The 23,946-nt window shown below is 46.6% G+C and overlaps 2 protein-coding genes across 2 annotated transcripts in view; both read right to left on the bottom strand.

Moving 5' to 3' along the window:
• Positions 1–12,993: 12,993 nt before the first annotated feature.
• Positions 12,994–13,560, bottom strand: LOC127221310 (ubiquitin-conjugating enzyme E2 N). Its single transcript, XM_051183237.1, has one exon. The coding sequence runs from the start codon at positions 13,517–13,519 to the stop codon at positions 13,061–13,063; it is 459 nt and encodes a 152-aa protein (XP_051039194.1). The 5' UTR covers positions 13,520–13,560; the 3' UTR covers positions 12,994–13,060.
• A 5,545-nt stretch (positions 13,561–19,105) lies between these two features.
• Acaca (acetyl-CoA carboxylase alpha) overlaps positions 19,106–23,946 on the bottom strand; it is a 263,758-nt gene continuing 258,917 nt past the window's right edge. The window contains exons 55-56 of the mRNA XM_051183059.1: positions 22,543–22,679; positions 19,106–21,166 (exon numbers count right to left, since the gene is read on the bottom strand). Of these exons, the coding sequence (XP_051039016.1) occupies positions 21,043–21,166; positions 22,543–22,679 (261 nt within the window). The 3' untranslated portion in view covers positions 19,106–21,042. The remainder of the gene's footprint in view (positions 21,167–22,542; positions 22,680–23,946) is intronic.

Below are 23,946 nucleotides of genomic sequence, written 5' to 3'. Positions count from 1 at the left end.
CACCAAAAAAAAAAAAAAAAAAAAAAAAAAAAAAAAAGAAAGAAAAGAAAGAAAGAAAAATCCCTCAGGCCTTTCCCCACTTCTGCATCACCATTGAGTTTAGCTGGTATAACCTGGCAGGAGGAGGTGGTTCTCTTGTTTTACATCCACAGGTCAAAAGCTGGAAATTAAATCCCCATGAGGGGGATTCATTTGCCTTCTGTGACCAATATGCACCAGAGATGATACTGCGTGTAGAGTGTGGGCATCTCAGGCCAGCACACACTGCCCCTTTGCCCTTCATTTAGAGCAATTGAGTAAGAGAAGAGATAATGGCTACAGACTGGGTGCAGGTTCACTTAACAACCAGGCACCTTTAAAGTCAGGTTTGGATAGTGTGGCCCAGTGACAAAGTTTCTTGTACCGAATCCCACATGTGTTTCCCTTGTGGTCCCAGACTGCTGCACAGTACGAATGGGTCAAACTCCAAGCAAAGAGTGTTGGGGAAATGTGAACCACAATTACATTGTGGAGAGAGCTGCTGGAGGGCAGGGCTTCCCATCTCTTCCTCGTGTGCCGCTGTACACTGATCCCAAGGTACCTTAGGCTTGACGTTCAGGGAAATGAATAAATTTAGGCTATTCCCAATCATTCAAAAGGTACGTCAGAAATCAGTGGGTCCATGCATAGGCCTTTTCCCAAACTGTCACTTTTTAAAATATGGAGTCTCCCAGGCAGTCCCATCCTAGGACAACAGTCACTGCCCAGAGAACAGTATGGGGATGAGCTTATGGGGATCATCTGGGTATCTGGTGGACCCCAGAAAGGAAGAAGGCTTAGACAGATCAAAATATCTGGAGCCCAGCAAGTTCAATTAAAATGAGTTAGACAGGAGAGATGAAGAAGGAAGGAAGAGAATCCTCACTAAAAGGGAGATGTGCGTTTTAAAATGCAGAAGACCACCCTCCTTCCAGCCAGGAGTAAATTGGAAACTATTTTAATTGACACGGATCCTGCAATTCAGCTGTTACTAGAAAGGCAGATTAGTTGATAGATTTGCATTTTAATAAAACTAATACTTTACATTTGGTAGTTAATGCCGATTTCCAAATGAGTTGGGAAGTTATTGAGAGTTCCCACCCAAGCCACTGCAGTGGCTACTGAAGCATCCTTTTGGCATGGTGTTTGCTGGTCTCATTTTTGCCCAGCCCTACTGCCTCACACTTCACACTCATAAGCCATTGTCCTTCACTGTCCAACAGTGTTCTCAGCAGGAACTACACACCAGAGGCAGCTGCAGCAGCTGCCAGCGCAGGACAGGGTGTAAGGCCAGCTCCTTGCCTTATTTTTAGGTTAAGAAAATTAATGAGACTCATCTGTAATCCCATCACCCAAAAGTAACAGCTCCAACCACTTAGGCTGACACAGGCCTGAGGTAGAATTGCAAGTTTGAGACTAGTCTGATCTACACAGAAATTGACTAGATGTTATTTTAACTGAATAATAATATTATTAAATAAGTGACGTGCTACCCTGACCAACCATGGGTAGCTGCACTCTTCCCCAACAGCCATGACCCCCAGTGGGAGCCATGTTAGGCAGAAGACTCACCCACCACCATGTAATCTTAGGACTGAGGTGGTGGGCATCCACCCACCACTGAGCTGCTCCCTCAATACAACACAAATACTTGGGGTGGGGTGCAGCTCATCTGTAGGGTGTATGTGTCCTACTGCATGTGTGGTCCCCGTAGCAATGGAGGTGTGGGCTGTGTCCTGATCCCAGGGAACCCTTGCAGTAGTTCCCAGGGAGGATCAATTGACGGCCTGGAAGGTACTTGGCCCAGGTAATCAGGAAGATAGTCGTCCTCTCCCTCCCCAGCTCCCTGCTTCTAACTCCCTCTGCTCCACCTCAGCTGCTCCGGCACCTTCAGCTTGCAAGTCAGGTAGCCCTCGCCTAGCTGGGGCTGCTCAGGCTGCTCTGTACTTGGTTTGGGTTTCTTTACAAGGTGTCATCCTAGACCCCTTAATGCCATGTACAAACCAAGCGTCCGCAGAAGCTGTTGAGCCCGACTGCCAGCTTAGGAAAACCTAGCTTCCCTCCTAGGAGGAATTTGTATGGACAAGGGATCTGGAGATGAAACACCCAAGGTATAAGGCATCTATGTGGTGTACACTTTGAGAGGTGGAGGCAGGGAAATTAGGAGTTCAAGGCTAGCCTGGGTTGCAAGAGGTCCTGCCTCAAAAAAAAAAAAAAAACAAAGAGCTGGGCATAGTGTCACACACTTGTAATCCCAGCACTAGGGAGGCAGAGGCAATTAATCACAATTGTTGGAAATATGGAAGGAGGGAGGGAAGGAAAAAGGCAGGAGAGAGAGAGGGGGGGGGAGGGAGAGAAAGAGAGAGAGAGGGAGAGACAGACAGCTATTTCGTTTTAGACCAGCAGTAACTCTGTGGAATGTGTTAACACCAAGACCTGAGTCTCCCCTGGGCCAGGCTCCAAGAAGACAGGAGGCAAGCAGCAGGAGTGAGCCTAGGGCTGCAGTCGTGAGCTGGGACACTGAGACACGGAGACAGGGTCCCTCTGCTGCCTTTTCTGCTGTTTGCTCAGTCCGGAAACCTCGCCGGCTGCACCCAGCACTTTGCTGTACTGATGGATCCCTGCGCTCTGCTTTGGCAACAAGCTGCGCTCTGAGTGGCGCTTGCCTTGGTGAACAGGACCTTTTGTTTTCAAGTGTAACAACCACATTTTCTCTTTTCTTCCTTTCTCCTTCATAACATTAGGGAAAAAAAAAAAAAACCTGCCTGTCATTTGGTAAGTTCATTAACTAATTCTCTTCAGTCCAAGGGATCCATATCAGCCTGCGATTTGTGTATATTCAATTTGTCCGACAGCTCTATTGACGAAGCCCCTCATTACCTGCGAGTTTTGCAGGGAGGAAGCGGGCCAGCTGCCTTATCTGACGTCTGTCTCCATGTGTGGCTATAGATTTCCCGCTGCCCTGTGGGTCTCTGGAAGGGTCATTTTAGTAGCATTTACATTCCCGAGGAGTCCGTGGCTTTATTTCCCCTGGTTCGGGGTTCTCAGAGTTCATTGGTTGAGGTCGAGGACGCTGAATTCTTAAGAAAGGAAAATTTAACAGAATATGGGGAGGGAAGAAAAGCCAGTCTGCCATCACTCACAGGGTAAAAAGAGACTACAAGGCCCCAGGAGACAGACAGCCTGACTGCCACTCAAGGCCCCCTGCCCACACAGCTTCCCCTCCTTAGGGCAGCTCAGAGAAGAGCTTAGTCACCATGGTGGTTGTGGTTGGAGTTGGAGTAATTGTCCCCTCCCGTGCCACAGCTTGCATGCCCAGGACTTGGGGGCACCTAGCTCAGTGCTGAGGGTAGAAGACAGAGGGGTGGAAATCAGACTCAGGGTCCCTGTCAGTATGTGAGAGTCAACTAACTGTAGGATGGGCATCTGTGATGCTCTGGACGGAGGACGGAGGGCTGGAGAGACGGCTCGGTGGTTAGGGCACGCAGCGCTCTGGCAGAGGACCTGAGTTGGGTTCCCAGCACCTAGGTCCGGTTGGCTCATAGCTGCCTGTCACTCCAGCTCCAGGGGTTTGAACCCCTCTTCTGGCCGTCAAAGGTACCCTTCCACACACGCAGACTGCCTAATATACCCTTCCACACACGCAGACTGCCTAATATACCCTTCCACACACACAGACTGCCTAATATACCCTTCCACACACGCAGATGCCTAATATACTCTCCCCTTCCCCCCCCATGGTTTTTTGAGACAGGGTTTCTCTGTGTAGCCTTGGCTGGTCTGGAACTCACTCTGTAGGTCAGGCTGCCCTCAAATTCAAACTCCCAGAGATCTGCCTGCCTCTGCCTCCCAAGTGCTGGGACTAAAGGTGTGCACCACCACCACCTGCCTCACTCACTCTGAAAAAGAAAAATCTTGGCACTGCAGAGAACTTAGTGTTTAAGAGCACTGGCTGCTCTTCCAGAGACCAGCACCCACATGATTCACAACCATCTGTAACTCCAGTCCTAGGGGATCAGTGTTCTTTTCTGGCCTGTTGTCAACACGCGCGCACACACACACAAACACGAGGCCAAATACCTATACACAAACAAAAAACAAAATTGAAAATAAAATAGGTTTTTTTTTTTTTTTTAATTTTGGTTTTGGTTTTGGGTTGAGCCAGGATTTTTTTGTGGCTTTTGGAGGCTGTCCTGGAACTAGCTCTTGTAGACCAGGTTGGGCTTCTCCTGCCTCTGCCTCCCGCGTGCTGGGATTAAAGGTGTGCACCACCACTGCCCAGCTAATAAAATAGTTTTATAAAGGAGGAGAAGTGAATAAGACTAAGGTCCTTGTCAGTCGATCCCAATTTTTAGAGTCTTTAGTGGGCAGTGACTGCCTTGGGAAGCTTTTAGGATGGGTTTAGGATGTTGCTCCTGGCGTTACTCCTAGCCTGTCTACTGTGACGTGGGCCCCAGCTGAGGCCTAGAGAGTCTCGGCAGGTGGGCCTGCCAGCTCAGCATCCGCTGAAACACCTGCTGCTACTCCTGGAAGCCTGACTTTGAGCCCACTCTCAGGTGTGGCTCATTTTGCCAAGGATTTGACTTGGGTGTTCTGGATGCTTCCTCTGGGGCCTTCTGGTCTGAGTCGGAGAGTGCTGGAGGGCCATGTGTGACAGGATAGGAGCTCAGAGCAATTAACACAGTTCTTCGGTTTCTTTCCACAGACAGCACCCAGGGCAGCTTCTGGCCAAGCTAGGGCAGCCCCAGGTGTGGGCCCTCCTCTGTTCCATGGAAGTTTCCAGGTGTGGACCCCCCCCCCGTCCTGTGTGATGTCTGGGGAGCCTAAGAAGTGCTTCTTCCGACTCTAGGAGTGGCTCGAGGCATCTGGACCATAGCATCTGATGGAACTTTCTAGGGTGATGTTGATTCTGGCCCTGTCATTCCTGTTGGAAATCAAGTAGCCATGTGTAGCTTTTGAGCACTTACTGCGGGGCTACCTGAGGTTGCAGTGGACAGTTCAGCCCCGTATCACTATTCCCCAACCTTTTGTGAGTCCACAAACCACGAAACTGGAAGTTGGATAAATGGTCACTACATGGGCATGCCAGAGCCCCAGCTGTCCCAGGGCAGGAAGACCTGTATTTAATTCACCTGTGCCAGGCTCAGCAGGCAGAGCTTGCAGACCCTGTGAGATGGTGGGAGTTTGGTGTCTCCAGACCTCTCAGTCCTAGGATCTGAGGTGAGTAAAAGTGAAGAAGTGGGTGTTTTGGCATCTAGTACCCAGAGTACTAGATGGCAGCGGTGAGCCCCTCCTGAGGGTTGGGCTGGGAACAGACTCCCAGATGCCACACAATTATTTTCTGGGTTGGTTCCTGTGTCCTTTCAAGCTGTAGCGTGTTGCACTTGGCTTTAAGAGCCGATGGAAGCCGAATAGGGAACACTTTGAGTGTGATAACTCCATTGTTTGAGAAGATAAGCCGAAGAGGGCAGGGGCTTCTGAATCCACTTATCAGCGCTCTAGCAGCCACAGGAACCCTCTGCACCCCACCCAGGAGCTGCAGTGTTCTCCCAGGACCCTGAATTGGAAGCTCCCTGCAGGCTACCTGCCTTGCAAAACTTTGCTCCCGGGGGATCAGGTCCAGGTGTGTGTGTCTCCTGCAGGGTGGGCTGCCATGAGGTTGGCCCCTCTAGTCCCTGGAGCCCTAAGGGGACCGTTTTAAGGTCACATTTCAATCCTGAAGGAGGAGGGTGAGAGGGGATGGATGAGCCCTAGTTCCTGTTATATAATTAGACGGAACTCCTCCTGGAGGAACAAAAGAGGCCAAGGACAGCCTAAGCGAAGCTTTGAGACTGCTCTCAGAGGCTTGGGCAAGTAGGTCATGGGAGATCTCTGCTCTGGCCAGCAGGTCCTGCCTTGGCTTCTGCTGGCCCAGAGCCCAGGAGGGCCGGTTCACAGAAGAGTGTGCCCTAGCTTCTTTTTTGGGGTTTTCTGTCCCAAGTGGGAGCTCAAGGGGAGCTAGCAATAACTGGGGGCTCTGTCACTGATGGCTACTGTGGTTCCAGTTCCCACAGCCTGTGGCCCCTAGCTGCTGTGAGTACAGTAAACATGTGTGCCTTTTTATTTACAAGGACGAGCAGCAGGCCGGCCTTTCTGGAGTTCATTATTAAATGATGATGAAAGGTGATGCAGAGAGGGCTCTGTGGAACCCAGCCTTGTGTTCCGTGAACCTGTGTTCATACTTCCAGAGCCAGGACTTTCCTTCCGTCTCCCTTCCTCTCCCCCATCCCCAGAAGAGAATTTCAACTTCAAGACAAACAACTTCATTTACAAGTGTGCCTCTAATTAGCTGCAGAATTAGGAAAGCTGAGTTTCCCCCATAGATCGGCTAAACCCTCGAGGGAGACTGGTGGGATAGAGAGAATCGCATTTCCAATTATTTTGTTGAATTGCTAATTTAGTTATTGTGCCTGGTGTAATTGTGATGGGTATTGGGTGTGCAATTCAATTTGTTTTAAATATTTGTGGGAAGGCTGATCAGTAATGGAGCTGACCTATTTTATGGCCCAAATTGAGAAAAAAAGACTAAAACATAACAGCCACAAAGATATAGTTTGTTTCCATTTTTATTTGGATCTCTCTCATCCCTCCTAAGACCACCGATGCAACAAAAGGATTAAATTAAAAGATGACAGCATTTTGATCTTCTCTCTTTGAAGGCAGAACTGTCCCCCATACGTAGTTTAATATGCAGATGCTGTAACCTTGGTGGGACTGAGTAGCCTCCTCCCATTGCCTCTGTGCCTGGAAGTGACCCTGGGAATAGACTTGGGGACAGCATAAACCGTGGAAGGAGTACTCAGCAGAGTACCCAGTCATCAAGGGAAAGGAGAACCCCTGAGCTTGCAAGGAAGAAAGGAACCTTTGGCTTTGAGCACGGGGCTTGGTGGCCCAGCCCCGGGGTTGTGCACACACTTACGTGGTTTGCGCCTGCAGTTGTGTTGAGGGTTATGTGTGAGGTTTCTTCACCCGAAGGCAGTGACTTCTTGGAACTGCTTGGTGCCAGCCAGTGTCTGTACAGAGGAGGTCGCACCTGGGGTGCTGCTGACTTTTCTATTGGGTGTTGAGTAATAAGTGCTGTCTGGGCCTGTGGGAAGGGCAGGGGTAGAACCTGGAAGGTCACAGAGAATGACTACTTTGGGCCCCTGTAAAGGCTGTGCACCTGGAACCCCCACTAAGCTAAGCCAAATCCATAGAGACCAGGCCTGGAAGAAAAATGGGTCATGGGGCAGTTGTTCTTTGATTTCATCCAAAAATAGTTTGCTTATAAAAGAGTCAGGGCCTGGCATCTCTTTTTCTGGGTGGAGAGTAAGAGCGGTGTCCCTTATTACGCTTTCCTAGAGGACCCGGAGACAGCAGCTGAGGGTGCAGCCCTGGTGCTCAGGGAGGGCATCTGGGGCAGGTGCACCAGAAGAGCCTGGGTGCTGGTGCTTCGTGCCCCTCGTCATTCTAGTCAGCCCTGCCCCTCTGGTGCATGTCATAGCTTTATTACTGAGGTGTAATGTTTGTAGCTCAAAAGCCACCTTTGGTGGGGGTAAGATCTTCTCTTTTGTGTGAGGGGCTGTTTTTGCCTGTGTGTCTGTGCATGCCTGGTGGCTGCAGAGGCAGAAGGTGGCATGGCATCCCTTGGAACCGGAGTTACAGATGTCTGTGTACCACCACGTGGGTGCTGGGAATTGAGCCGTGGTCCTCCAGAAGAGCAGCCAGTGCTCTTAACTGCTGAGCCAGCTCTCCAGCCCCGAAATCCACCCATCTAGCTCGGTGGCTCTCAGTAAGTCTGTAGCGTTGTAATGCCAGCTCCTCCATTCTCATTGACAGAACATTTCTGGCCCCAGACCTAGGAATAGCTTACTCCTGTAGCTGCAAGCACCGTTCCTGGATGTTGTAAAAAAAAAAAAAAAGCTCAGACAACAAGCAGCTTTTGTTAGGCTGTTTGCTGAGAACAAGGCCCATCTCTCATGCAGTGTGTACTATAGTTCATTCCTTTTTATCGGGTCAGGGTCCCACCGAATGGCTAACACCACATGCTGTGTGTCCACTCAGCTCTATTAAGAGGGTGTATGGGCTGATGATGAGCACAAGGCTTTGTGGGCCATGGTTTCATTTCTCCTGGGGAGGAAGGGCGTTCCTGGCTATGTAAGTTGTGAAGTGACAGCTTTTCCATAGTTGCATGTTTCTCCACAGCCAGCCCATGCTTCCTGGTAATGTTCTGTCTGTGACCAACCTAGTGAGGACTCTTAGCCTGGTGTGAGGACTGATGCTAAGATCTTTATTAGCCATTCATCTACTGACCGTCTTTGCCCATTTTAATGGACTAATTGTGTTGATTCTTTGTACATTTTGAATTGTGAATCCTTTATTAGATGAGTGATGGGCTTGTCTTCTCTTTTTTTTGGTTTTGGGAGACAAGGTATTTCTATGTAACACTGGCTATAACCTCACTCTGTAGACCAAGCTGGCCTTGAACTCAGAGATCCACCTGCCTCTGCCTCCTGAGTGCTGGGATTAAAGGTGTGTGCCACCACTGCCTGGCCAGTGTTCCTTTTCTTACAAAAATTTTAATTCTGACAAAATCTGAACTATGTGGCACACTCCTTTGACCTCAGATCTCACGAGGCAGAGGCAGGTGGATCTCTGCATTTGAAACCAGCCTGGTCTACAGAGTTCCAGGCAGCCAGGGCTACTCAGTGAGACTCTGTTTAAAAACAATCTGATTCTTTTTTCTGTTATGGTTTTGGTTTCACATGTAAGAAGGCTCTTTCTAACCCAAAGTAACAAACATGTTGATACTTTCCTTCCAAGTTAGAGGACATTTATTATTCGTCTACTTGGGCTTTGAGACAGGGTCTTGTAACCCAGACTGGCTATGAGCCCAGGACGGTCCTGCCTGAGTCTCCTGAGTGTGGGGCTCACCTGGCTACTTCTTACACACGCCTCCTATCTGTCTTGGGTCCTGGTGTGGAAGTCTGAGAATATAGTCTTTGTGTGTAGATATCCAACCATCACAGACTTATCTGCTGTTATATTTAGTCTTTCGTCCAAAATGTAAGATTCATAGATGCCTTTACTTGGTTTATACTGTGTTTGTTTCTAAATCAGCCAGCTTAAATCCTATAAATCTTTATCAGAATTATTTTGACTATCTTGTCCCTTGTATTTCCATAGGATAAATCTGTTACTTCTGTTTTGAGACAGGGTCTCATTATAGCCTAGCTGACCTCAAACTCACATGACTCCTGGTTTATGCTGGGGATCAAACTCAGGCTTCATGCATGCTAAGCAAACACTTTTTAGCCATTGTGCCACAATCCCAGGCTCCACCTTTGTTCATTGGAAGAGGGAAGCTTGCTGAGCTAGGCACAGGTATACACACACCTTTCTGGGGAGGCAGAGGCAGAGGACTGCTTGGTCCCCTGCACGGAACATAATAATGAAAACCAAGTAAAACCCGTTGCTGTTTTCTAGGGACTGCATTGACTTTACAGACTCATTTGGGGGAATTGCCATGGTAACCTGAAGACTCTGATCACAAGTGTGGCTATACTCTTCCTTTGCTCATGCCTAGTTTCTCTCAGCAGCATTATAATTTCTTGTGTACAAATCTTGGTTCTTTGTGAAATTATTAAACATCCGGTTTTGGTGCTGTAAATGAAACTTTATTTCATCCATTGGTTTTTCCTTAATAGTATACAGAGACACAAGTAAGAATCTTACTTATTTTGTGATTGTTTTGTTTGAAACAAAGTCTCACTCATTATGCAACCCAGGATGGCCTGGATATAGTGCAGGCTGGTCGTGAACTCATGACAGTTCTCCAGCTTCCGCCTGCCAGTGCTGAGATTACTGATGAGTCACTATGCCTAGTACAACCTGAATTTCTGAGTATTTTTCATGATCTCTCAGCTTGTAATTTTCTTTAGCCTTTAGTGCCCCAGTGAGTGGCAAGAATGGGTGCCCGGCCTTGCTTCATGTCAGAGAGCATCGTCAGGCTCTCATGACTTGTTTCCCAAGGTGAGGTCATTCTGTTAGTTGAGAATTGGGATGTGGGTTGATGCTGAATTTCCAGATGCATTTGATGACAGTACTCTCTGACCAGTGTGTTCTTTCTGCCCTTTATTGGTGTGTGTTATATTGGTTTTGGATGTTAGTCTTGTACTCCTGGGACAAATGGCAACTGGCTATGGGGAATACCTTTTTTAAAAAATTAACATTACTGAACTGTTTGCTCATATTTGAGACTGGGTCTCACCATGTGGCCCTGGCTGGCCTAAAACTGGCAGAGATTTGCCTGCCTCTGCCTCTTGAGTGCTAGGTCAAAGAATTGTGCTACCATGCCTGGACTGCCAATGGTTTTGGCACCAATGTTCATGATGGACGGGTGTTCCCTATAGCTTTGGTATCAGGACAGTGGCCTAATGGAATGAACCAGGTGTGTCCTCTTCTCCTTCTGTCATGGGAGGCAGACACTCTTCTTTGGGTCTGAGCTCTCAGCATGTGTTCCTAGAAGGCTGTCTGACTCACAGTCCTTGCTTGTGGACCCAGGTATAATGTATTGTGTTTGCATATCTGCACACCAGAGGGAATTGGACCTCATGGGACTATGGTTACAGATGGTTGTGAGCTGCCACATAGGTACTGGGAGCTGAACTCAGAGGACTTCTGGAAGAGCAGCCAGTGTTCTTAATTTGGAAGTTTGTCTGGGTTGACCTTTTAAAAAAAACTGATTTTTGGCTTTGCAGGTTTTCTCTATTTTCACCGTTTTCTTTGATTCACTGCTACTTTTCTCCTGAGTTCTATTTGCTTTGGGCTTTCTGGTCTTTTCCCAGAGGTGGATGTTGGCTTTGAGCATGAGTTTAAACTATTGCTCCAGCTCCAAACCTGCTACTATAAGTAACTTTTCCTTCCCTCTTCCCTTTTAAAAAATTTACCTTTTCTGTATATGGATGTTTTGCCTGCATGTATGTCTGTACAGTCTGTGCAGTGCCAAGAGGAGCCAGAAGAGAGAGCATCAGATGCTCTGAAACAGGAGTTGCAGGAGGTTGTGTGCTGCCTTGTGGACACTGGAAATCAAACCCTGGTCCTCTGCAAGAGCAGCAAGCACTCTTAATTGCTGACCCATCTCTCCAGGCTGCCATTTCCCTTTTTTCTTTGAGGCAGCATCTCACTTTTTAACTGTGGCTGGCCTCCAACTCTCTCCACCCTTTCTCCCTCCACCTCCCATGTACTGGGATTATAGGCATCTGCTACCATGTCTATTTCTACACTACTTGTTGTGTTTCTCTTTTCCATTGTTAATTTTGCCTTTTGTACTTTGGGACAGTGTTGCTAGGAGTGATTACTATAGCTCCATGACAGATGGGTATACTTATTTTTAAAAAGATGGTGTGTGTGGGGTCTCTCTACATAGCTTTGGCTGTCCTTGAACTATGTAGACCTACAGAGTTCTGCATGCTTCTGTCTCTGGAATGCTGGGATTAGAGGTGTGCATTACTACGCCTGGCCTGTCTAATGACACCTTTAATGAATACTTTTTCAGGTATTACTAGAGCTATACAACCCTTAAGATTTCTGTTTGCACATGCAGAATGTTTTCTTCACTTTACTTCTAAACTCGTGTTTCTGGTAGACTGCACATAGTTGGATTATTATTTTTTTTTTGCTAGTCTCTATCTTTTGATTGTGGGGTTGATTGCTTTGAAATTCAATATAATTTTTGTGAGGGGGGGCAATATGGTTGAATATTGCCACCCAAATGATTATCAGAGTCCATTTAGCTAATATGGCTGGTTAATTATCCTTTTCCTCCTCCTCATGTTCCATGATCATCCGTGCCAAAGTAGATGGGGGCTGTTCTGTGCAGAGCTGGCCTCCCCTGATAAACCCTGTAATAGGTCTTAAATTTGATATAACTTTTGTTGATTTGTTTAATACCTTCTACTATGTGGAACAGCATGCCATTTTTGTAGCATATATGTATATGTCCTATATAGAGTGGTTAAATTAGTACATTTGATACACTGAAATCTGCGTTTAAAAATGGTAAGTATATTTATGTTTCTCTGTAACAGATATCCAAATATTTTCATCCCACCCACCCGTCTCTGGGCTACTTTATTCTGTATGTGTGTGAGAGAGAAAGAGAGAGGGGCTATTGGTCAAAAGCCACCTGGGCTGACTCCACTTCCTGCCTACTGTGAAGAATGTTCCTGTGAGCTCAGGGCACAGTCACACTCAGCTTTCAGTTCTTCGGGAGATGCATCTGGAGTGGATCTATGGATCATATTTAAACCTATTTTTTTTTAGAATAACAAAAAATATTTTACTAAAACATAAGATTTACAGAAGTTTCCAGACAAGCCATACAAAATGATCACAAGCTTTGTTTCTTCTTCTTTTGGGGGTAGGGCAGAGAATCTACATTTAACAGCAAAGTCACAATGTTATTAGTGAGGGCTGTGATGTTTATTTAATGTTCCCATTTTGGTTCAGACAATCAAGCTTGTCCATCTACAGTGTCTAAAGTTAGACTTGGCTAGAAAGCATATTCTAAAAAAACTGGTTAGCTGCATTTAACCTCTGCAATTAGATCCCATAAGAGGGGGAAAGGAGACCATAAAATTAAAATAAAACTATTTTCCCCCTAAAAAATAAAAACACCCATACCCCTGGCAGCTAACACTGACAACTACCTTCAATCACAGTGCTTTGTACTTAAACCACGATGGGGAAACAAATCCAAGCAGAGCCGCTGCTTTTAAACATTTCACAACAACCCGGATGATACTTCTAGCCTCTGCTCATGCTTTACAACAGTGAATCAGGACAAGACATAGATTTGCTAATGTGCATGTAATCACCAAAGATGAAGATACCTGGGCTACCTGGGCTTTTATTCTGTAATGTTTCTAAGACTGTGTCCATTAAATGCAAAAAAAAAAAAAAAAAAAAAAAAAGAGTCTTGGCAGAACAGGAGAAGTGATGTACACTTGATGGTCTGATCAACTTAAATATTATTCATGGCATATAGCCTAGTCCATGCTCTTGCTGTTTCTATGGCTTGGGCTTCATTGGTCTTCCACTGCTTGGCTACATCATTTGCTAATGGATCATCTGGATTAGGAGCACTTAACAAAGCCTGGATTGATAGCAGAACTGTGCGGATCTGCAGTGCTGGGGACCACTTATCTTTCAAAATATCTAAACATATTCTTCCCAACTTGTCTACATTAGGATGATAAATTTTGGTCATGAAACATACTTTAGGTGCTGCCATTGGGTATTCTTCTGGAAGGAATAGTTCAAGTTTAAAAGTCCCTCCCTCAAAGGGGGAGTCCTGGGGGCCAGCAATGACCACATGAAAATAACGGGCGTTGCTCTCATCTGGTTCTGCTTTAATGCCGGGAACTGGGTCTGCCAGCAAACGCTGGGCTTCCTTGATAATCCTGCGGGGCAGCCCGGCCATCTTGTCAGATCCCAAGTTTGGCCTCTGCTCTTGTCTCTCATATTTAAACCTATTTAAAGTTTTTTTTTTTTTTTTTTTTTTAAAGGGAGAGATGGCTTAGTGGTTAAGAGTGCTTACTGCTCTTCCAGGGGACCTGAGTCTGTCCCCAGCACTCAAGCCAGATAGTTCATGACTGCTTGAGGCATCAACTCCAAGAGATACAATGTTCTTTTCTGGTCTTCACAGGCACCTGTGTACATGTGGTACACATGTGACAAACACTCAAATAAACCCTGAAAAGGTTTTGGTGGAACTGTTTTCATGGCAGCAAGCCGTTGTCGCATCCCCGGCACAGTGCAGGGAGCTCTGCCTGCACATCCTTGGCACCGTCACTGTGGCATCTTGCTGTGCTCTGCCATTCCCTATCAGTGATGCTGACTAGCATCCATGCTCTCAGGATTCCTGTGTCATCTTTGGAGAGATGTCTAAGTACTTCGCTCGCTTTAAAGTAGGCTTTGCTGCTGCAGAGTTGGGCTCTTTATATGTTTTAGATATCAACCCCTTACCAGACATAGATATGCATTTACGACTTATGCTATCATATTCATGGTTGTCCTAAGGATATCTAGCTAGCTAGAAATCTGTAAAATTCTGGTAATGTCTAGAAGCTTGGTTTTAATGGCAACTGTCTTCGTCACATATATTACATTTAAGCTATATTTTTTAAAACTTGCTTTTATATTTATGGGGGGAGTGTGTGCCAGTGTACATCTCTGGTAGTCAGCAGACAACTCACTGGAGTTGGTTCTTTCTGTCCACCATGTGGGTTCTGGGGATTGAACTTGGGTTGTTAGACTTGCCGGTAAGTCTTTACCTGTTGAGCCATCTTGGGAGTCAATTCTATCTGATTTTTTGAGATGAGGTCTCATTATGTATCCAGGTTGCTTTGAACTTGGGATCTTCCTGGCAAGGCAGGTATAACTACACCTGGCAGAACTGTGGGTCTATTGGTGGCTACAGAAAAGAGAATACAATTTTTATATTATCAACGTTATCTCCTTTCCTGGAGCCTCCTCTTTGTAGATTTGAATTGCTACTTGAAATCATCTTTTTTACCTGAATGACTAACTGCCGGTAACAACTGTAGGCTGGCCCACTGTCCTGTATTTATTACCTTTTGTGGGAATGTCTTTATTTTATCTCCACTTATTTCAGAGATAGTTTTGCTTTCCTTATGGCTCTTTGTCTCCCCCCCCCCCCGCCCCCCACACATAGGGTTTCTCTGTTTAGCTCTGGCTGTCCTGGAACTCACCCTGTAAATCAGGCTGGCCTTTGCCTTGAACTCAGAGATCTGCCTGCCTCTGCCTCTGTCTCTTGTGTGCTGGGATTAAATGTGTGTGCTACCACTGTCTGGCTTTTCTTTTTTAAAAATGACTTATTATTTAAAAAAAAACAAAAAACGTATGCATGTGTCACATATGTGCACCAAGTGCCTGAAGAGGCCAGATGAGGGTACCAACCCTCTGGAGCTTGAATCTGCCCAGTGTGGGTGGTGGGAACTGAACTCAGATACTCTGGAATAGCAATTGCTCACTGCTCAGCCATCTCTCCAGCCCATCCTTATGATTCTCAGTTGTTCCCCCCCCACACACACGGTGTTAGTTTGTTGTCTCCTGGTGAATGTTTTGCTGTCCTGTTTGGTTTTTCTCAGGGTCTCATCTTTCAGTCGTTTGAATGTTTATTCCTTTTGGTGTTTGTGGAGCTGCCTGGCTAGGGAAGTTAATGTTTATCTCTGACTAGGCAGTTTTCTTCCAGTATCTTTCTGCCTCTTCCCTTCCTCTCCTCTGGCTCTATAGGCACACTCAGGGTTGCTGTCTCAGGTTGCTGTTTATTCTTGTTTTCCTGATTCTTCACATTAGATGGTTCTACGACTGTCTTCAGGTTACACATCTGTTTTCTTCAGGGTCTGTCCACAGTCTAGCACATTTCAGATGTTTCTGTTTCAGATAGGGTCTCTGTGAAGAGTCACAGTGCAGTAATTTCCTGCCTTTGCAGGCATATACCCAGCTACTAGGATGTCCTTTAAAAATATTTGTTCCTTTACTGAGATTCTCTATCATTGTTGCACACTTTAAGAGGTCTCCTTTCATGGATTCTGTATGTGTGACTGTGAATTTAACACAACAGAGCCTTGTATATGTTAAGCACATGCTGTCACTGAGTCATATTCCCAACTCTGATCATTTTTCTGATAGATGACTTGAGGTCTCTGAGTCCAACACCTGTGTACACACAGAGGATTTCTTTGGCTTTCCCCTTGATAAGTTTTTCTTTGACGGTATCAGTTTTGGTTGAGAAAAATGGATATTAATATTAGAGTTTCTCAATTCTCCCTTTGCTAAGGAGGGTCTTCCTTGTTACTATCATTACTATGCTTGGTTAAGGGCAGCTCTCATACAGTTCAGACTAGCCTTGAATTTGCTGTGTAACCAAGGTAGCCTTCAGCTCCTGATCTTCCTGTTCCTACCTCCCAAGAGCTGTATTTCTTTCTTAACATCTTGGCTTAATCTGTGGATTCCGTTTCCCATATTGCACAGAGGCAATATCCCACCCTTTTCCATTTTATAGAAAATTTGAAGATGAGTTTCATAATTCACCCTGTGCCTAGTAGCCAATGATTTGAGTAGATATTCCAAGCCAGGCCCTCCTTTATTTTCTGTTTGTATGTTTATATGAGGGTGCATATTCAGCTTGGAAGTCAGCCCTAACTTGTATTTTTGGAGGAGTCCTCTTGCATTTCCTTATGTGCTCAGTTATTCTAGTGGATGTATGGAAAACATAGCAAGATCTCTGTGGCTGCTTCATTTCCCATTCTGACGATGTTTAGGTTGCTGGTATGATGCCAGGCTAGCTGGGCACTATTCACACATTCACCAGTTAACTACTGTTATTGTCAATGCCACTGGGCATGGGATGTTTGGACTTCAGCTTTATTCATGATCCCAGATTACAATGATTTTAGAGCTTAATGAAATCATTGGGGTCTCCGCATTCCTTTCTCTTGCATCTCACAGAAAGCAAGTCATACTCCAGAAGGCGCTTAAGCCCTTTTGTGAAGGTAGCCAGGCTCAGTGGCTAGCCTTCTATGGGGTTGCATTGTTCCTCATCATCACTTCTGCTTGATATTCATGTCTACTCAATGCTTAGATGATCCCTGGACCAAAAGGGATAATTCCCTGACAATGTCCTGTGAGTGATGATGGGTCCTTGGTCTTCTAAGAAATGAACAGGTAGGATGGTTAAGATGGCTCAGTGGGTAAACGTGCTTGCCACACAACTTAATGACCTACATTTGGTGCCCTGAACCCTTGTTGTCCTCTAACCTCCACACATGCACCATGACATATTTGTGCCCTGAGAACCTGCTAGTAACACCCAGCGACAGAGCCGTGGTAACTGATGTGACTTTTTGGAAAGCTGTTATTATCTGCACTGTGCAGGTGAAGGATCAGAATAAGAGTTCCACTCAGGCTCACCTAGTCAAGTTTTGAAGCAGGGTCTTGCTATGGCCCTAGGCTGGCCTGGAATTTGCTGTGACCTTGTTCTTGCCTCCAGAATGCCAGGATTACAGGTGTGCACGAGCATGTCCAGCTCCAACTGCGCTCTGTGAGGCGGCCATCAAAGGGCCTTGGTACTATAGGCAGAATGCTGCTAGCCTTTTCCTAAATCCAAGCCTGAGCCTTTAGTGTGGCTTCAGTTTCTCCTCATCTTTAGCAACCTTCCTGCTTACTCTGGAATAACCCAGTAATTCAGTCCCACTGTGGTCCAGCCCATCTACTTTCAGTCCCCACCTGGTGGATGAGATAGAGGTGCCATTATCCTGCTTTATCACCACCTACAGGGCACCCTTCTTTGGGAGATGTTGCTTACTGTAAAATACATTTATCAGATGAGATTGGGCGCGTTCAGGGTGGTATGGCCATAGACAAAAATACTACATTTATGAAGCTGTCCTAATACCATTGTTAACTGCCTACTAGAGTTTCCAGTCACCACAAGGCAGTGAATTAATGTCCAGGACTAGAAAAACTCCAGCAGACACAAAGACAACTCATGTCTGAGGCACTTGTATTTTTGAAATATAGAAAACAGCTGTTAGTTTACCATTATTTTTTGTACTACTTGTCCAGGGTGACCCTGCCAACTCATGAACAATACATACACAAGAGAGGTGAGCTTAGATCAGATTCTGTGGCACCCAGGACAGTGCTCCCTGGCCTAAAGCTTTCCACACACTGACCCACACTTAGAGGCATCTAAGAGCAGGGACGCTGGCTTCATGCCTGACACCTGCTTGCTCTTTCTACCAATTGCAAATGACTGCTTTGCTCCCATCCAGTACCCGGTGGATCTGAGTAACTGCAGCCATCCCACATCCCTCCTCTGTTCTGACCAGAGGCTTTGACTCTTAGCTGTCTGTGCTACTCACACTCAGAGGGCCTCAGTGCTCTTTGTCTCCCTGGGCAGATCAAGGGCAGTATGAGCCATTCCCAGAAGCATCTGCCAGTGCTAGTTGAGCACAGGGACAGCTGAAAGCCCATACTCTGGCCCTGGCTCTCGCCTGTTGACATGGTTTCTGTGTTGACTTGGGATCCCTGCTCACATGGAGAAGCTGCAGGCAGAGGAGAGTTCTCTGGATTTTGTGTCCCTCTCCTACTACTTCTTGTTCTGAGATAGTCTCATATATAGATCAGGGTAGCCTAGATCTCTGCCATGGACCACAATGGCCAGCTCAAGCCTTCCTTGTTGCTTCTTTCTAGAACACTGACTTAGGACAGTTCAAGTTAGTATTATATCTTGATATATCATTTCATTAAAAAAAAAAATCACTCCACTTTACAGATAACCCCCCTCCACCACCAGAACTGAGTTTAATAATCCACCAAGACCTCCTCCCACTCTGCTTTGCTTGTAATGCCAACTCCATTCACAGAGGACACAGAGCTGGTCCTGAGGAGCTGGGGAGGGTGTCAAGGTCACAACAATCATGTCATTCCTAATCCTAGTGTTGAATGTGCTCAGACTCCAAACCCAGAAGACCTAAATACTGCCCCTAAAATTTTCAAGGATGGAGTGGTCCTAGAGCTCATGATGCCGAGGACACTGGGAATCCCACATACTGGCAGGGAGCTGTGTTCGGAGTTTCAAGTATTTTCAGGAAGCTTTTCTCTGGGCTGGAACTCTGGAATCAGTGCCCATGAACAGGCCAAGTCCCTTCATCCTGATGTTTTTCTTGTCCCTGCCTTAAACAGATTCTCTTTAGGGAGTGCCTTGCCAGGACACCCAGTAGTAGAATACTCTATGGGGAAACATCACTAAAGAAGTGGTATTTAGCTGGAGGGACATGGAGTACTGTTATGGACCTAAGACAGGGCAGGCCAAGGCCAGCTTTGAACAGCTACCCTGTCCATTCTTAGCAATCTCAGGGGACAAAGGCTAGTTGGTACTCAAGAGTCAAGGAGGGACTCATCCCTTCTCTCAGTCCCTGATGAAAGTGGGACAAGAAAATGGGTGGCTGGGCATGGATTGAAATGACAAACGGGTAGCTCTTCTACAAATGTGGAGGTTTATTTCAACAAAGTGTGAAAAGAGTGCATTGGACTGAAGCCCCTTGCTCGTTGGCGTGTGTGTCCATCGAATTCTCACTGACACGAGTGAAGGCTGCTTTGTGAACGAAGTGAACAGATAATATGGCAATCTCAGTTCAAGCAAGTCTGGGTCAATACATCATTCATCCTCCTCCCTCAGTAACCTTGCATGTGTAATGGGGTGTGGGGCCATCAGATTGCTCATGTGTTGTGGCTCTGACTTCTCCACATGAAAAGCTCCTGTCCTGGGGATGGGGCAGCAGGGACAGGGGAGTTATAAGCACAGTCAGTCCATCTCACCTCTGAAGACATGCCAGGACAGGCCTCCAAGAAGGTCAGCTTTCATACAGCAGCGGTGTGGGACTGGATGTGCTGTAGCAAAATGAAGGTTGGGGCAAACCCCATCCTTACCAACAGGGAAGCAAAGAACCAGGGGCCAGGAAAGCTTCCCTCTGGCCTGAGGATACTTTCTACCTACCCCTTCCCACCTAGTCCTTCACCAGGGCTTGTGGGGGATGGGACGGCTTGCATCTGGTCCCCTGGATGTTCACTTAGTGATGTGGAGCTGAGGAGAAAGGTCCTTTGGAATATCTGCATGAGGTGTTCCTGAAGGGAGGCCAGCTCTTTTTGTGGAATCCAGGGTTAAGGCTCAGACTCAAAGTTTTCTTGCCAGTGGTTTCTGTGGCATCTTAGTGATTTCCTCCTTGATCTCCAGCAAAAGGTGCATGAGTCACACTGTAGGAACTGGATGCTACAGCTCTGACCATCTCCTCTCTTGCTTTAGGAACACCAAGGCTGTGTTGTTCAATAATGGGTTGTTAAGCTCTCCGGGCTACCCCTGATGAGGCCCTGTTGCTGGCCATGGAGAGCCCGGAAAGCCTGGAAACACCAGCACCGTGACTGAACTGTAAGGAATCTTAAGGGCAGGTGAATTCTTGTTCCCTGGAAGCCTCCTCACACCAGGAAGGCCAGTTTCTGGCGCTGAAAGCACAGCTGTCATCACGGTGGGTGACCTGCCACACTTTCTGTCAGGAATATGGACACGTAACTTTGTACGCATGGTCCCACAGTGACAACCTTCTTAGTCCACAGAAGAGACATCTCCTGTCTTGGATTACTCTTTCAGCTCACCACCTCAGGCTCCTGCACTGCCTGCCTCCAGCCACCCACACAGAAGCTAGGGCTCTTATGCATTGGCCTTTAGCTCCTGGATATAGTCAACAAGCCACATAGTGATAAGCAAGGTGGTGATAGGTTGACCATCTCCTCAGGTATCCTGAGAAGCCACTCAAAGTTGAGAGTGTTTTACCAGGAACAATGACTTGATCTATTTTTGAGCCTGCCTCTTGGATCATGGCTTCACCCTCATCTCTCATAAATAGGTATCTTGGTGTGTTTAGGTGGGGACTGTTCCTCTCCAGTGCCTGGTGAGTGCCAGGTTGCACATGGGTAGTGATCGATGGACTTGAGTCTCCTTCCTCAGCCCCAGCCCTCCCCTGCTGCCTGTGGCTAAGGCTCATGGGGCAGGAGCTGCAGACACTTGGACACTGTTCACATGGCCCGGCCCTGTGCTGGCCCAGGCAGGACAGGGGGGCAGTCCTGCTTTAAGACCTCATGGTACAAGCATGTACCCTTCATTGTCTTCTCAGTCCTGTGCATGGAAAGAACTGCCATCACAGCTGGGCTAATAAATACTGAACCGGGTATATGTGACTGGGCTTTGTGATCCTATAGCCCAGGATGCCATGCAGAACCTGAAACACTCAAGGGGAAGCAAATGCCACTCTGACTCCAGTACCAGCTTCCGGTGCCTTCTCATTACAGTGGTTTCAGATATAAGAGGCAGCCCTAGCTCTCTTCTGCAGAGACAGGGCAGGAATGGGTGGGAAGCTTCTCCTATGTGGAAGGGGAATCCATGGTGGAGAGGATCCTTACAACTTCTGCTCGCTGAGTGGGTGAGATGTGCTGGGTCATGTGGACGATGGAATCCATGGCAACTTCTGGATTGGCCTGTACCAAGCTGGAGAGAAGATTAGAGACGGTGACAAAAAGATAGGAGTGTCTTCCCGGGAGCAAGAACTGTCTGACAGATGTGCTAGCAAGGGCAGCCACGTACACTGTACTCACCACCTCATGGGTTTCCCTTTGTCCAAATGTCCCTAGCAGCTAAGGAGTGGTGTAAAATGAAACAGAAAACATTTTTGCTATGATAGAAAATAAGGAGTAATTAAAAAATAAACCCCAGATAGGCCTTTAATCCCAGTACTTGGGCAGCAGAGGCAGGTGGATCTCTGAGTATTTGAGGCCAGCCTGGTCTACACAGAGAAACCTGTCTTAAAAAACCTAATAAACAAACCCCAGAGCAAAAAAAAAAAAAAAAGACACACACTGACAATGGTGCCTGCACGAAGGGCGGCTCCTAGACAGATATGCACTTATTTATTTTGATGCCAAATGTCCCAGAAGAAAGCTATAAAACAATGGAAGGAGGAATTTCCTAGTCTATATCAATAATGTAAGAATGTATCAGGGGAGGCAGGAACTCTTGCTTGGGAAGCAACATAGTAAAGACTCTTCAGGCAAGATAGCAGTGGATGCTCAGTCTAGAGAGGAGTACCAGCGAGATGGCTTCTCTGGCCTGCAAGTGTCTCCCACAGTGACTAGTGAGTAGTGGGGCAGAGGGGGTGACGATGATCAGTAATCACACAGTGGGGGAATCTAGGGACAGCTGGGTTAGGTGAGAGAAAGTAACATCTGGGGGCATATGAACTCTGGGTGCCTTTCAGTGGGGTACTCTGTGACAGCCAGAATATCGTATGTGTGGGAACTCAAAAAGACTGGGGCACAGCACTGCTGGGTACAGAGTGCTCCAGCACTGAGCCCGTGCTCACAGGGAAAACTCCCCATGAAAGCATTTAGCTAGGAACTCCCTAAAGTTGACGGTTTACTGTAGCCACATAGGAGAGCTTCTGTCCTTAGAGAGTTGGCACACAATGTCGATATGGTAAACATTTAAACAGGTGAATTACTAGCACTAGCTTCTATTTTGCAGCTTTTTCTTAAGTAATATATTTCCAAATAGTTTTAGGGACATCTCCCAAGGAAGATACACCAGTTTTCCTTCCTTTCAGAATCATCCACTTGGTTTGAATAACTGTACCTAGAGTGAATGCATGGGTAAAAGTGCCTGGCAGGAGTCAGCTGAGAGAGAGTTGTGTCTCAGAACCATATCTGCATCTGTTGGTCAACTATAACAGTTCCAAACAGCCCCCCCCAGGGATCAGAGCAGCATTATCTCAGATGTATATGTGCATATATACATACATACATACATACATACATACATACACACATACATACATACATAAATATATATATATCTTCACGAAGGCTCACCTGCGGATCTGCTTGAGGACATAGTCCCTGCTGATGTATTTGATGTTCTCCTCTATCACTGAGCGAACACCATCTTCCTCTGTCAGTTGCTTCTCCAGCCACTCCACCAGGTCCTTATTATTGTCCCAAACATAAGCCTGCAAACAATCAAGTATTGGTCAAATGCCAGGGGCAAGGTGTGGACACCTGATTGTGCAATATCTCAAAAACTTTCATCATAAAAACATTGTTGACAATTCTCCTTTACGGTTCAGGTTGGAAGAGGTTCAGGTTGGAAGAGGAGGGGACAGGTTCCCACCTGGGAGCTGCCTTCATCTCTTCCTTTGATCTTCAGATATTCCCATGAGGCCCTGGCACCTACAGTTCCATGACAATCAGTCTGTGAGGAGAGGGGTACTTAAAAAGAGTGTGACAGGGAGGGAATGGTGTGTGTGGCTGTTTCTTTTAGGAGGATCTGGGATATGATCCTGAAGTGCAATTCCAGCAAGATGTGGCAGACAAGGCTCTGAGCTGCGCCTTATCCCTCTAGGCAGGGGAAGCCTCCTGCACTGGGCCACTTCTTTTTTGTTTGTTTTTTTGAGGCAGGGTTTCTCTGTGAAGCTTTGTAGCCAAGGCTGGCCTCAAACTCAACAGAGATCAGCCTGCCTCTGCTTCGGGGTGCTGGGATCAAAGGCGTGCACCACCACTGGCAGCTTGGACAACTCCTTTTAAGGACACATGGAGCAAGGCTTAGAGGCAACACACAATACAACATGGGTGCTGATATGGAGGAAGTCTTGTCGCTACAGTATTGCCACCAAGCCAGAAACCCACCCCACTTTATTGGCTATGAGAGCACTGCAGAGGGTCAAGAAGTCTGTAGCCCTGAGAATCTCGACAGCCCACCTCTCGCCTCCTTTCTTTCAAGATCATTTGGCTGAGTATGTCTGAGGCAGCTGACTACATAATAATTCAGGAGTGTGTTAGAAGCCTAATAGCCTTCTCCTTGCTCTCTTCTCTCATTTCTTTACAAATCATTTAGGAATCGTTTTGTTAATGGTTTCCGGAAAACCAAGTACCACCATTAGGGCTCATTCATATTTATGTCATTTTGTTTGGGTAATTAAACACAAAGCTCGTCATTTAAAGGTGCGCTATCCCTTTCAGTTATCACTAACGAAGTCAAAGTCAGAATGACAATGAGTTTGGTGCTGTAATTTAATAGGTGGGCACTGTAGGGACTCTGAGGCTTGTGTTGTGGCTTCAGGAAATTCAGACACAAGCAATGGCACAAAAGCCACAGCTGGAACCCAGGGCCTACAGTGTGAACATTCACAAGAGAAGCACCCAACATCAAGGAACTGGGCTATCTTCTAACAGATTTCATACTTTTAAAAATACCATTTATTCTAGGACAGGCTCCAA

This window comes from Phodopus roborovskii, unplaced genomic scaffold, assembly GCF_943737965.1.
Source record: "Phodopus roborovskii unplaced genomic scaffold, PHOROB, whole genome shotgun sequence".
NCBI classification, from domain to species: Eukaryota; Metazoa; Chordata; class Mammalia; order Rodentia; family Cricetidae; genus Phodopus; species Phodopus roborovskii.
Note: the sequence above shows the minus strand (reverse complement) of the source record. Positions and strands in the feature narration are given on the sequence as shown.

Coding starts and splice junctions, on each gene's coding strand:
- LOC127221310 (XM_051183237.1), bottom strand. CDS start 13,519: ATGGCCGGGCTGCCCCGCAGGATTATCAAGGAAGCCCAGCGTTTGCTG.